The sequence below is a fragment of the Panthera onca genome, chromosome A3 (genome assembly GCF_046562875.1).
Source record: "Panthera onca isolate mPanOnc1 chromosome A3, mPanOnc1 haplotype 2, whole genome shotgun sequence".
In the NCBI taxonomy this organism is placed as follows: Eukaryota; Metazoa; Chordata; class Mammalia; order Carnivora; family Felidae; genus Panthera; species Panthera onca.
In genome coordinates this window covers 80,275,001-80,290,061 of record NC_138341.1, presented here as the reverse complement: position 1 = coordinate 80,290,061, position 15,061 = coordinate 80,275,001, and the positions used below count along the sequence as shown (strand labels likewise).

General features: G+C 39.4%; 1 protein-coding gene across 4 annotated transcripts in view; it reads left to right on the top strand.

Annotated features, from left to right (window-relative positions):
* The window catches only part of AFF3 (ALF transcription elongation factor 3), a 571,024-nt gene that overhangs the window by 280,360 nt on the left and 275,603 nt on the right, over positions 1-15,061 (top strand). For all 4 annotated transcript variants that reach the window (XM_060645344.3, XM_060645354.3, XM_078444386.2 and 1 more), the window contains one exon: positions 9,976-10,023. In XM_060645344.3, coding sequence (XP_060501327.1) covers positions 9,976-10,023 — 48 coding nt within the window. The remainder of the gene's footprint in view (positions 1-9,975; positions 10,024-15,061) is intronic.

Below are 15,061 nucleotides of genomic sequence, written 5' to 3'. Positions count from 1 at the left end.
TTAATTTTAATGAAGTAAATACATGTTGATGTTCTAAGAATTTGTCTTTAAGATAACTCTGGCAATTTATTTGGGAGGGGTGAGACAGGTAAAGCAAAGACATCCCTTTGTAATGTAGATGACCAGCCTTATTACTTATAAAGTATGACACTTTAATTTTTAAGAGTCTCTTTTAAAAAATATATTGGCCTTTTGTTTATTACTTCATTCAACAAACATCATCAAGCACCTACTACATTGTACAAAGTACTCTGCTGGGAACTGGTCATAAACACATAAATGAGAGATACCATATCCACTGTAAAATCTACTTATTTATCAACAGTTTCCTCATTCTGTTCTTTTCAGTTAAGTAAAGTATTTGTTAGTACAATATAATCATATTTAAAGAGCTAATGTGGGGGCACCTGGGTGGCTCAGTCACTTAAACATCCTACTCTTGATTTTGGCTCAGGTCATGATCTCACAGTTCGTGAGATCCAGTCCTGGGTAGGGCTCTGCACTGATAGTGCGGACCCTGCGCAGGGTTCTCTCTTTCCCTCTCTCTCTGTCCCTCCCCTCCCTCTGTCTCTCAAAATAAATAAATAAACTTTAAAAAAATAAATAAATAAATAAATAAATAAATAAATAGCTAATGTGAAGGGGAATGGGGAGAAACTGCTTAGTTGGGTACAGCATTTTACTTTGTACTGATAGAAATGTTTTGGAATTAAAGGTGATTGTGATTTACAATATTGTGTACTAGATGTATATACTAAATGCCACCAAATTGTATACTGTAATGCAGTTGATTTTATGTTATGTGACTTTCATCTCAATTTTCTTAAGTTTAATGCAGTTTGTGGTTTGTTTCTCTTGATATATTTATTTGGCTTTGTATTGGATATTAGATTTGAGAAGTCTAGCTTGGTCCCTTTCAGGTATTTTTTGTAAATTTTAGAATTCTGAAGATTTTTCTTATGGGTCTTAAACATTTCTTTGAAGGTTCTTCCTCATTTATTTTTCTTGATATTGTGGATGGGATTTTTTTCATATTTTTGAATTGTTTATTACTGCTACACAGAAGAGCTATTGAGCTCTTTAGTTTATATCCAGCACTTTTTTTAAAGTTTATTTATTTATTTATTTATTTATTTTGTGTGTGAGAGAGAGAGAGAGAGCAAGAGAGCGAGCGAGCACACTGGGGAGAGGCAGAGAGAAAGAGAGAGAGAGAATCCCAAGCAGACTCCATGCTGTCAGCGTAGAGCTCAACTTGGGGCTGGATCTCACCAGCCATGCAATCATGTCCTGAACAGAAATCAGGAGTTGGCTGTTTAATTGACTGAGCCACCCAGGCGCCCCTGTACCCAATACTTTTTAACTTCCCTTTTTAATAAGATTCCCAGTAAACTCTTTTGGATTTTTCTAAGTATATGATCAAACATCTATAGGTGGAGATGATCCCAGTTTTACATATTTTCCTTACTGATACAGTACTTTAAAAGGGCCCTAATATTAAATATTAAACCATTTTGCATTCCCCAGAATCCCACTAATTATTGTGACATTTTATTGAATTATATTTACTAATAATCTGTTGAGAATTTTATATTTATCTTCATAAGGGATATTGATTATTCTCTTATGTTAGGTTTTTATACTAATTTAATAAAATCACTCATAACTTTACGTTACTGTCTACTCTGGAAAAGAAAATATATGGAATTAGTTTCCCTTGGAAGTTGGAAATACTTCACTTTAAAACTATCTGATTTGAAGCCATATTTGAAGATAATTTTAAATTTAATCTGCATTCTCAGGGTTATAAGTCCAGTCTCTTTTCTTTATTTAAATCCTTTTTTTCCCCAGAAAGTTGCTAATTTCATCAAAAATTTTCAGTTTTAGTATTGTATTCTTTTTTAATATCAATATCTTCTTATAATCCCTTCCATATATTTTATCTTCTTCTTATATCAAATTATGTTTATTTGGGCTTTCTTTTTATTTATTTATTTTTTAAATGTTTTAAGCAAGGGAGGGGCAGAGAGAGAGGGAGACACAGAATCTGAAGCAGGCTCCAGGCTCTGAGCTGTCAGCACAGAGCCTGACCCGGGGTTGAACTCACAGACCACGAGATCATGACCTGAGCCGAAGTTGGATGCTCAACCGACTGAGCCATCCAGGTGCCCCCTGGACTTTCTTTTTATTGAACAGATTTTTAAGTGACTTTCTATTATTGTTTTGGGTGGTATGTTTTATTTTTGTTTCAATAAATTATATTCTCGCTTTGTAAACTCTGATTTTTCATGTTATAAATATTTCATTGGTTTTCCCTATGTGTTATTTTCTCCCTTTTATATCTCTCTTGATTTTAAATTTTTAATTGATTGCCTAGCACCTAAATTTTCTCTCAAAACATAGTGTAATTTTGTTAGTGTGTGAATTTTTCTCTAAGAATATTTTGGGGTATCCCATAATTTTGTTTGGCAGTATTTTAATATTATTTTTCTGTAACTATAAAGAGTTATTTATAAGTGTGTGATATTTGTTTTATTCTAAGAATTCTAGAAGATTTTTATGTCTATACAGTGTTTAATTTATAGCTTTATTGTTTTTAAAAAAATTTTTTTTAACGTTTATTTATTTTTGAGACAGAGAGAGACAGAGCATGAACGGGGGAGGGTCAGAGAGAGGGAGACACAGAATCTGAAACAGGCTCCAGGCTCTGAGCTGTCAGCACAGAGCCTGATGCGGGGCTCGAACTCACGGACTGCTAGATCATGACCCGAGCCGAATTTGGACACCCAACCGACTGAGCCACCCAGGCGCCCCTATAGCTTCATTGTTTTGATAACTTGTGGTTAAAGAGTCTGGGCTATAAAACAACTACTTTTTTGGAATTTTTTTCATCCTATCGTAGCTCAATATATGACTACTACAGCAATTGCCGCTTTGGTAACTGTCTCATGTGTGCTTGAAACACTGGGATTCCTGTCTAAGTTCACAGTACCTAACATTCAGCCTTATTCATGTTAGTTAATTTTTAAATTTTTCTATCCCTCTATATAGTTTCTTTTGGAGGAGGATGCAGCATCCTTTGTCTATTTAGGAATAAGGGTGGATTAAACACTTCCAACCATAATAATTCTATTTCTCTGCCTTTTTCCTAGCATGCCTTATTTTGATGCTCTGTTACTGCCTGGGCTATTTTTTTCCTCATTCTGTATTGTGCTCTTCAGTTATTTTATTTTATCTTATTTTATTTTATTTTATTTTCTATGAACCATCCTTTAGTTGATATTAGTATTGCCACCATCAGCCCTCACTTTGTTTGCATTTTTATATATACCTTTGTACATCTTTCTTTTCTTATTTCTCTTTTTGCTTATATTTCCTCTCAGTATATAAATGTCTCAATGATGGTGTAACAGTAGAATCAGAGAGGAAGGGATGGATGTGAGTGGCAGAGCAAAAGAGCAGATCCAGGAGATAAAAAGGGACTGAAGAGGGATGAAGTGGGTTTTTAGCGTGGGTGGGAGCAGAGTGTAGCCCTCAAAAGGGAAGGAGTTAGGTTGGGTGTAAGACAGGTTGAATTCGAAAGAGAACTGGCCAGCTGCCTCCCTGTCCGCATGTGACACTGGCCTCAGGTGAGGCTGGGGGTACAGCCAGTGGATGAGCTTCCCATAGAATTATGATGATCCCTGAATTCGAGCTTACATCCTCGCCACTGCTTTGGTGGCATGGATGGCACACACCTAATTTCTTTGTAACTTAGTTTTTCTGTAAATCAAGAATAGTAAGGCTTATTTAAAAATACTTCTGTAGAAGTATTGAAGAGTGTGCATGTGATAAACAATTTCTAAATGCTTGAGGGCCTTTTGAGTGCTTGCAGACAAGCAAAGGCATCGTGACTTTAAAGTAGCTTTATTTTAGAATGAAAGTTCCATCTTAAATATGTCTGATGAAGAGTTAAACTATTTTTGAAAATAGGACATGTGCAGCTTCATCTATGCAGCAAAATGCCATTTCCCACTGATTTGATCGAGCCTTTTCTCCTTAAGCCTTGCTTGCTTCTTCCAGGGCTCTGTGCTTGGCATGGTAATTAGGGACTTCTGCTCTCACTGATAAGATGCTCCTGGCTATTTCTCCAGCTCTACTTTCCCACAGCTTAGCTCCTTACATTTCCCTGGCAGAGTGTGTGGTGTGTATTTTTAAGTGGTAGGATTTGAGGAAAGCAGTTCTGTGAAAAAGGAACGTGATAGACAAGGCTGTAGAGCAGGAGAATCAGCTGGGGTTGCTAGCTTTTAATTGAAGTTTAGTTGGAGGTTCAGTGAGGTGAGACTGTTATGACAGATTTCAAAATGTAATGATAGGAAATGGGGTGGGTTCATCAAAGTCGCAGTAAATACGGAGCAACAGCTCAGCAACTCAGCATGAAACAACAGCTACAAACCCTTAAAAAAAAATAGAGAGTAATTAAAATGTGCATTGTGCAGTCCTTCTTCTCAGTGGGTACCTTTCCAGGGAAAGCAATAACTTTATTGTGAAAAATATAAACACAAATTTAGAGATGTAAATTACATGCATGTTTTAATCTGGTTCATAAACACTGAAAGTTTTGAAAACGTAAATATAATCAAAGTACCCAACTGCAGCTGAAACCAGATTTGAGAAAGACGTCAAGAAGGTGAAAGGCCCTCCAGTCTCCCCCAAACCCTCACCCTCTACTCACCCCAATCCTACCTGCTTACCCCCTTTTGTGTATTTGGAAAAGAAGAGGTGGGATTCTGTCCTTCAATTTCAGGGGACACAAAAGCTTGTCTCCAATCTGTCAATGTCACAGAAGAGTTTGTGGTTTTAACCCTTTCTGTCCACTTTCTCTTCTGTCTCTTCCCCCTTTGGTCTATGCATGTGATGTTGGAGGTTAGTAAGCCACATGGTGACTAAGTGTTGGATAATGTGCAGCATGGGAATTTACCCAAATACTCTTCAGATTCTTTTATTTCTGTACTTCAAGCATGACAGTGACCTCAAATTGTACCAGTTTTAAGGATTGATCTTACAGAGACAGATGACATAGTAGAAAATGCACTGAACTGGTGTTGAAGAAATGGGTGTGGGTTCTATCTTGACTGCCCCTTCCTGCCAGAATGACTTTGGGCAAAGTCTTTCACTTCTCTGGGCCACAGTTTTTCCATCTGTTAAAATCACTGAGTTGGCCTAAAATGAGCTCTAAGGTTCCTCCCAATTCAAACTTTCTACAGTACTCTGCCTCACAGACCCACTCCAACCAAGATGGGATCCTAGAGATTCCGATTCAATGTGGTACTCTTCTTAGGTCCCTAGGTGTTTCCAGGAGTAATAAATGTTCCAGAGGAGGCCCAAGATTTCTGCCAAATACTCTCCATACTGTCATTTAAGCCCAGGGCTTCCTGACACTGTTATTTGAAGTTGTTTGTCCTGACTTCAGTCCTGGTAATTTCTCAGCTTTAATAAGGGTCTTTCCTAGTAGGGAAAGACCTGATGTCTGTCCAGACCATCAAAACTCATGGTTGGAGCAGTCATTGGGAGGACCCAGTGTAATAATCTTACATACTCCATCTACAGGGATGAAGGACGTATTTGAACAGGCATCTGTACTGTATTTCTCTCTCAGTGAATTTCCTTTTTAGAATAGGATAATAGAAATTTATAGGATTACAGGGAGAAATAGCCATAAGAGCAACCCGTCATTTATATAAATCACTTGAAATGAAATTAAAGTGTGGTATTCAGGGGAATTGTAGTTTAAGGAATCAACCCAAAGTTTAATTTGAAGAATGTTTTTAGTATGTTGTGTATCTGGGTGAGTCTACCAAGTGAACATGAAGTCAAGTTTTTCTTGATTGATCATTTTAAGGTGCAAAATAGAAAGTTACGTGAGAACTTAGCATTTACTCTGCCAGTATGTTATGCAGTAGAAAAGAGTTGGGACTTAGAAGTAGAATAAGAGAAATGGTTGTAAGTTTGAAGACAGGTTTTCCAGTTGAGATCATTTATCCCCACTGCTGAATTCCAAAGGAGATTGTTCCAAACACCATTGAGCCCTGGCCGGACTGAGACTGTTCCTTACAGACTCTATGATGATTGCCTGAGGCTGCTCTGGAAAGGAAGTAGGTTTGGGGCAGGTTCAAACAAGAGCTCTTTGATCCAGTTGGATTGGAGTGTTAGAATGGTGAAGTTTCCAGAGCAATCCTAGGATAAGGCACTGGGGATGAGAGGAGGGAGTTATTAGATGTGTGTCACCAAACTGGAACTTTTGGGTAAACAGGAGGGATGTGTGTAGGAAAAGATAATGAAATATTATAAAAAGCATTTGGGTCTCCTAACCTGTCATGCTTTTTAAGACTATTTTTTCTTGATTTATAGTAATAGACATGTATGTTGTGTTCTTGCACTGTGAGCAACAGTGGCTGTGCCTTATGCTTTTTGTTATTAATCTTTTAGTGATGAACCAGCATGAAGTAATTTATACAAAGAGAATGTTCCTATTTTAACTAAAACTTACCAAATAACCCATAAGGAAATTAATCTTACCTAAAAGTTCTCAAACTATTAGATTAAAGACCTAAATATAAAAACTAACTGTAAAACTCTTAAAAATAACAGGGGTACATCTTTCAGAACCTTGGATTCAGCAGTGGTTTCTTATATATGACACCAAAAGCAAAGGAACAAAGGCAAGAAAGATAAAATGGACTTCATCAAAACTAAAAATTATGTACATCCATGAACTACCAAGAGAGTGAACATACACCCCATAGAATGCAAGAAAAGATGTGCAAGTCATATATCTGATAAGGGTCAAGGATCCAGAATACATAAAGAACTCTTACAACAAACAATAGGAAGACACACACACACACACACACACACACACACACAGTTAAAAAGTGGGCAAAGGACATTTTTCCAAAGAAGATATGCAGATGACCAACATGCACATGTAAAGATGCTCAACACCAATAGTCATTAGGAAAATGCATATCAAGCCTGTAATGAGATACCATTTTATGTCCAGTAGGATGGGTCCTAACAAAAACAAAACAATGCAAAACCAGAAATAAACAAGTATTTGTGAGGAGTTGGAGAAATTAGAACCTTCATACATTGCTGGTGGGAATATAAAATAGTACAGCTAGTATGGAAAAAAATTTGGCAGTTCCTCAACAAGCTAAGCATAGGATTGCCATATGACCTACTAATTCAATTCCTAATTATATACCCTAAAAAACTGAAAGCAGACATTGAAACAAAAATTTGTTCATGGATGTTTATAGAAGTGATATCACAATAGCCAAAGTGGAAATATCAAAATGTCCATCAATTTACAAATAGATAAACAAAATGTGGTATATCCATACAGTGGAATATTATTCAGCCATAAAAAAGAATGAAGTATGATACATGCTATAACACAGAGGAACCAGGGCGCCTGGGTGGCTCAGTCTCGGCTGTGCATCTGACTCTAGATTTTGGCTCAGGTCATGATCTCATGGTTTGTGGGATTGAGCCCCACATCAGGCTCCACACTGACAGTATGGAGCCTGCTTGTGATTTTCTCTCTCCTTCTCTCTCTGCCCCTCCCCAGCCAAATAAATAAATTAAAAAAAAAAAATGAGGAACCTTGAAAACTTGAAAACATTATTCTAAGTGAAACCAGCCAGACATAAAAGACTACATATTTTATGATTCCATTTACATGAAATATCCAGACTAGAAGGATCCATCAAGACAGAAAGTAGTGGTTATCAGGGGCTGGGGAGAGAAGAATGGGGAGTTCCTGTTCAAGAGGCATGGGGACTCCATTCAAGGTTATGAAAAACTTATAGAACTAGATAGTGGTGGCATTGTGACTGTATTGAATGCCAGTAAATTATACACTTTAAAATGGTTTAAAATGGGGGCGCCTGGATGGCTCAGTCAGTTAAGCCTCTGACTTCAGCTCAGGTCATGATCTCATAGTTCATGAGTTCAAGCACTGCGTCGGGCTCTGTGCTGACAGCTTAATGCCTGGAGCCTGCTCAGAGTTCTGTGTCTTCCTCTCTCTCCGCCCCTCCTCTGCTCATGCTCTGTCTGTCTGTCTGTCTCTCTCTCTCTCAAAAATAAATAAAAACTTTAAAAAATGGTTTAAAATGGCAAATTTCATATTTTGCATATTTTACCACATGCATGCGCGTGCACACACACACACACACAGACACACACACACACACAAGAAGTTCCTAAACTTATATAAACCTTGTAGAAACCCTGGTAATGAAATACCTTTGACAAATGAACTCAGATTTGCCAACAGATTATATTTCAAGCACAGCTTTGGGACTGGGGAAAGTTTCTGGAAGTGAAAACGTACATGATTGAGAGTCAGGAGTCCTATGTCTGGTCCAGGCACTGCTGTTATGTGGTAAGGGGCAAGTCATGTAAACTTTATGGGCCTCCATTAGGGGACCTGGACAAATTCTCTCAATCATGTGTGGGACCTTTTCAAGCTTCCCATATCTTCATTCACTCTGCCTCCTTACCCAGTATGAAGGGTAGAATATTTCAAACAGAATGCTCTTCCACCAGGTGAAGGGGGTGAGGTGGCACACACAGGGGTGGTTAGGGTACAAAGGTATGCTCTTTGGCAAGCCTTTGCAATATTCCCAAATCTTGGAGCCAATTATGGTACTCCTCATATTTCTAAGACTACAGGAAGTAGGTTCATTCATTTCTTCATACAGTGTCCACTAGCCAACATTTACTGCACATACTCAGGACAATGTGAAGCACAGCTGAAAGACCCAGAGCCCCTGAATTTGTGGAGTGTATGTTCTGTGGGGAGGAAGTATCATGAAATAGCTAGTTACTGAGTGTGATGAGTGCTCTGAAGAAGTAAATGTGGCTGAGGATGAGTACTCCAGGCTTAGCTACGGCTGCTCTGAGGAAGTCCTGGTTGACCTGTTATCTACAGGGTGACTTGGAATTAACCAGGAAACCCAGGAAGGGGCACATTTGCTTCCCTGATGGAGAGAGAACTGTGAAGAGGATGGGAGAGCGGGTTTGGAGAACACTATGAAGACAGCCTCGTTCTAGAATGTCACGCTGAACTGTGGGCAGCCTTGTTGAATTAAAAGGCCAGGGGAAGTGGCTCCCTGAGACCACAGTGGGCACTTCTACCAGCCGATGCTGCTTTCATGTCCCCACCATACCACTTCCTGCGCTCTGAGCTATGGAACCAGCAGTAACCACACAGCATTTCTGGAACTTAAAATGCTCCCCAGTGTCGGCTCTGACCTGAAGCCACCATTCCTCAGAGTCCTTAACATCTCCACAGCACAGGGCAGTGTGGGTCACAGAACAAGTGGCTGTGGAGTATGACACCCAGCATGCTGTGCGAATGTTGAGAGGATATTTCTCCTTTTGGTCTTTCAGTTTTCTGCTCATCAAACCAGTAAATCTGGGCTTTGAGGATGGTGGAACTACCAGACTTTTACGTAAAAAGTGGGGACAGACTTTTACTTAAGCCTTAGCAAGCCACTGGACTCGGCAAAGCCATTGCATGTATTTGGTAGGTGAACTGGTTCCACTTTTGCAGTGGAGGCCACATTTCCACACATTGGTAGAGCCCAAGGTGAAGAGCTCACCCCTGTCTGTCGGCTGCTATCCTCCCAGAAGCCTGCCCTGCCAAGCATGGCCATGACTGGAGGGCCCCGAGCTAAAACTCAGGTGTATGCAGTGCTCCTGGCTGACCTGTCCACTGTGCCACAGAGGGGAGGGGAGCAGTCATAGCCGTGATTCGTGCTGCCCCATAAAGGAAAGGAGCTCATCAGTAAGCCCCACTTCAGGCATCCCTGGTCCAAGCTCAAGTTTAGAAGCTTATGTGTCATCTTTTCTTTGTAACCATAAATCTGTGCTCTCAGGCCTAATTCTGTTTGGTTTTTTTTTTGTTTTTTTTTTTCCCTTTGCTTTCAGGAGAGTAGATCTGGAGACACAAACAGCTGTGTTGAAGAAATAATTCGGGTAAGGAGATTTTTTTTCTTTTTACAAATCTTACCAATTGGTTGGACTAGATCCCAAATAGAAGGAGGCATGTGGCTGTGTTGTCCAAGGAGCCTATTGTTTGCTTCTTGTTTGAGGTTTACCTTTTCTGAAGGCAATCATATAAGTTGTCCAAATGCCGCTTTACAAAAGCAATTCTTCTTTTAGAAATCTAGGAGCTACACATCAACCCAGTGCCTTTGTACAGGCTGAGGTGACACTGTATTAAAGTGATCAGCTGGGAGACAGAAGAACAGAGTTGAGATGAAAAATATGGTCGTGCTTACATTTGGATGCCCCATTTGTCAGCCTACTATTTAAAAGCATCCTTTAATAGTCCTTACTTCCCAGTCAGGCAAGGGTTGCCTTGTTAGTTTTCTCCTAAACTTAATTAGAATCAGAAGCACTCTGACAAAGAGGTGATGCTCACTGTCTGAAAATTTATTTCCATATTGTTTTGCATCTTACTAATGTTTTTGCCTATTACTGTCTGACACTGTCCTTTTCATCATCATCATCATCATCATCTCTAGTAGATACCCTTCATGAACCAGTTTCACACCCAGATTCACTTAAGCTGGGCTCTCCTGCCATATTAGTGTTTTCTTGAGTATTCAAACTTGTAATCAGGATGTCATCTTCAACCCATATTTTTTCTTCACTCATATTTATTCAGGGGAGTGACCTAATAATTTACATTCTCAAAAAGCTGATATTACACTGGGAAAAACACCAAGACAAATTAGACCAGATGGGATGGCAATTCCCTATAAAGAAAAAACCTTTATTTTAATATGTTTCTAACTTTTGGACATCCTACACACTTTTTCTTGAATTGCTAATGAATGACAGTAATATAATTATTTGGTTTAAAAATTTACATTAATCATCACATTGTTTTCAGAGGCAGATTTTTTTTTCTTCCTGGAAAGCATTATTTCATGAACCTTTTAACTCTCAAGTTAACCAAAATAATTAATTGAAGTTTGATCTGTTGAGTTCATAATGATTTTTGTTTTTCTGGCAGAGATTAATATAGAAAACAGTTGTCAAAGTGGGTAGCTTCATTTCTGGCATTTCATATATGTTAAATAAAATACATATTGTATTTTATATCTGTATTATCTCTAACCTGGAGCTTTGTTTCAGATTAAACAACAAATTAGTGTGAAGTGCTGATATACTTGCCCTATTTCTCTTTTGACATACTTTCATGTTTGGAATCCAAATATTCAGTGATAAAGCCATCTTCCTTTGATTGGTTATTGTATTTATGTCAGCAAAATGCTAATAGCAGTACACATCTCTCCTTTGATTTCACTATTTTTAAAATCCGACCCCTTCTTATCCTTCCTTATATTTTCTGAGGTTATGGTAGAAATCTGTCATTTGACCTTTCTTTGCCGCACTCCAAACAAGGCTTAAAGTGTGAATACAGGCTTGAGCAATTCACACACCAAAAGGGTATAGTTTAGGTAACATAAAATTCACTTAAACCGAATGCTGCCGTCAAGAGTTTTAAGGCATTTTTTTTTCAGAAGAGAGCTGAAGAAAGTCTTATACCCCCTCATCCCACTCCTACTTCCTGATATTCCTACTTCCTCATATTCCACTGGCACTGGCACTGCCAGAGCCTGCCTGGAATCAGTCATGGAACAAAAGGGAAAGTCTGGACCAACCAGATCGTTGATTTGTAAGCATGTGCAAGGTAAAGGGCAGTGGAGATGATGAACTCATCAGGAGATAGCTGAGCTCTCTTTAATGTTCTGATCTTCCTAGAGCCCATGATGAGTGGTCCAGGATGGGAGATAGTATAGGGTCAGAGGAAACAGAGGTGATAGTGGTGCTGGTGTTGTCCAGGTGGGCCTTTTCTCTGTCCTCACCTGTCAACCTGTGGTGTTAGTAGCCGTAGTTGTTGCTGAGGGAGCTCCTAGATGATCACGCCAGTATTCCCAGGTTTTGCCTGGAATGTTTTCCTGGCTGTCCTCTGCCTCGCTCACACCAGTCATTCTTCAGGGCTGTCTTCCCCGCTTGTCCTAAGCATGTCCTCTCTTCCAAACACAAGCACAGGGCGCCTTCTCTGTTACAGCCTATTGTATTTATTGTGTATCTGCCAGATGTCAGTATTCCTCCCACACCATGGCCCCGATGTCTGGAATTGAGAATCAGGATCTTGTTGAATGAATAAATAAATGAGTAAGTGAAGGAAGGAAAGAATCCTCCAAGGGAGAAGGAAGAATATCATTGTGATAGCTCACAAACAGATTCCATTTACTCTAAATCTTGGGCATGACGTATTGGCTTAAAAGCAGTGGGTTCCCATGGATAGATAGTCTTTGTGGAGCCCAGTTTTCCTTGTCACTTTCTCTCCCCTTATGATCAGCGAGGTAAACCTAATGTGGTCCAGGTCACCAAGGTACTTGGTACTTATAGCCATCTCTCTCTCTTATTGTGGAGAATGAGCAGGTCATAAAGGCGCCTTAAAATAATGAAAATTGAGATATTCATTTAACAAGTGTTAGCATGTCCTTTCCATGTGGGAGGTACAGGGAGAACAATAGCAGGCCAAACAGACATGACCCTTTTGAAACCAGTGATGTGCTGGAAGATATAGATACTAAGTTTTATTTGTAATCTTATAAATAAGTGTCTAATATTAATTGTGATGAATACTCAGGGTGACTCTAATTTTAGGTCTTTCATGAGGAAGCAACATTTGGACCAATAGTTGGAGTTTGAATAGAAAATTGGTATAGGAGAAAAATGTTGAGGCTGCCAGCAGAGAAACAGGAAGAGTTTGGCTAGTTAGGGACCCACAAAGGGCAGTGAGCCCAGAGTGGCTAGAGTGTAGGTGGGAAAACTAGGCAGGAGAAGCCAGGTAGGGCTGTTCCTTCTCAGTCATGTTTAAGATATGTATAGGGGAGCCAGTGAAGGAGCTGAGCCAGAGTAACGTTATCAGATTAGCTGTTTAGACACTCTACTCTAACTGCTTTGTGGAATGGATTGAGAGGAGAAGGGGAAGAAGAAAGAGGAGGGGCTGCTGCAGCTGTCCAGATGAGAGATGCTTGGTGGGGCACTCACGGGCATGGAAACATTGAAGGAGATGCTGGTTTGAGGGGGAGGGATGAAATAATAAATTAATTTTTTGACATGTTGAGTTTGAACTACCTTTGAGGCAATCCAGTAAACATGGAGACTGTAGATGAGCATACATCCGTCTGGGGCTCAGAACAGAGGTCTAAAGCTGCAGGCTAATTTTGTTGGTAATAAAGCCACAGAAATAGGTTAATCTACCCGGAGAGAGGAGAGACCGAGAGGCAATGAAAGCTGAAATTCAAACGTATAAGGGTCAGGGAGAGTAGGATCCCCTTGCAAATGAAAGTGAGAGGGCATGACTCAGGAAGTTGAGGAGTAATAATGGCCATGGAAAGTCCCAGAATCCAGGGAAAGAGAGTTTCAAGCTCAACAGTGTACAGGATTTCTGAGGGGAGAAGAGAGACAAGAATTGAAAACCACTCTGGATTGGACAACAAAAAGCTCATCAGTGGTTTTATTGCATGCTGTTTCTGTGGAGTAGAGGGCGCAGCATCCAGACAAGAGAAAACTGAGAATATAGCATCAGTGAGTTGAAAGAAGTTTTATGAGGAAAGGCCATGGTTCCCATTCAGGGCCTTTCCATCTGCAATCAATCCTATAGATAATAACAGGTACCAAATGATGAAGAGCTAACATTTGTGGAACATTTATTACAAACGAGGAACTGTTCTCAGTTTCTTGCTTGTGTTAACTCATTTAACCATCACAGATGCCCCATGAGTCAGGCACTGTTAACATCCCCATTTTACAGAAGAAGGAAGTTAAACACAGCTTGCCCAAAGTCATACAACTAGAAAGTAGTAGAGCTGGGATTTTAAAGAGCACAGTCTGGCATCAGCACCCTCTCTATCTTATCTATCAAGCTTTCTTATTTAAATGAAGAAGTCCCCCTGGCTCAATAATGAAACCACTCAGGCATTTTGCCATGAAAGGGAGGTTTCCCATTTCCACGTGTTTATGATTCGGAAGTGCCAGATCATGCATTTGTGCACTTGAACTCACAGAGGTTTTATGGCCAATGTTATCAACCTCATCTTTAAACTTCTTCCTTTCCTCTCTCTTATTTTTGCTGAGGTGACTGTTTTCAAGCCATTTGAATATTACATTATATTCTAAAGTGTAATTATTTTTTACTCTTACTCAGAGAATTTTAACCCTGGGACCTAATAAATCTGTGTATTATTGCAAAATTCAGTTAACCGAGGGAGAAATTATAACTGAGTTCTATGAAGATGGGCGACACAAGCTAGGAGCCCTCATGGCTGACATATGTTTGTAAGAGACAGTTTTTTAAGTTACACTATATTTCATTCTTAAAGGTTCCAGTGCTGTAATACTTAGGTGCTTTCTGTAGCATTATCCATTAACGTAGAATGGCATTAACATTTGTTCAGCAAATAAAATCCGTTTACAACTTAATGGGGTTGTGCAGGGCTGGAATCTAGGATGCACAAATTTTATGCAAGACAGCTTTAGATGGAGTTGTTGAGGAGTACTACTCATAGCGTGGTGAGCCTTCCTAATAAAGAAGCCAATGATTGAGATTCTGGTTTGGGCTCAAAGGACGAATTTAGAGACAATTTCCACATAACATCAGAGCCGATTATCTTCTTAGTTTTCATCTTTAGTCACTAATTCAGTTCCAACTTCATAGAAATCTTTATAGTGAATATTTACATAGAGTTGCATTTCTGTTGGTAGGAAAAGGGTAACTGGTACTTGTTTGGATTCTGGAGACCCACATCAATTTCTTGACACTACAGTTGAACAACTTCTAGCCCAAAAGGAAACTCCTTTCCTAGAAAGTTAAGGAGCCTGCTGGACAAGATTTTCGGTTTTGATTCTGCGAGATCTGTGAGTGAGGAAAGCATTGAAAGCACCATCGTATGACGTGCACATTATCATGGCCCCCTGACATGTTCAG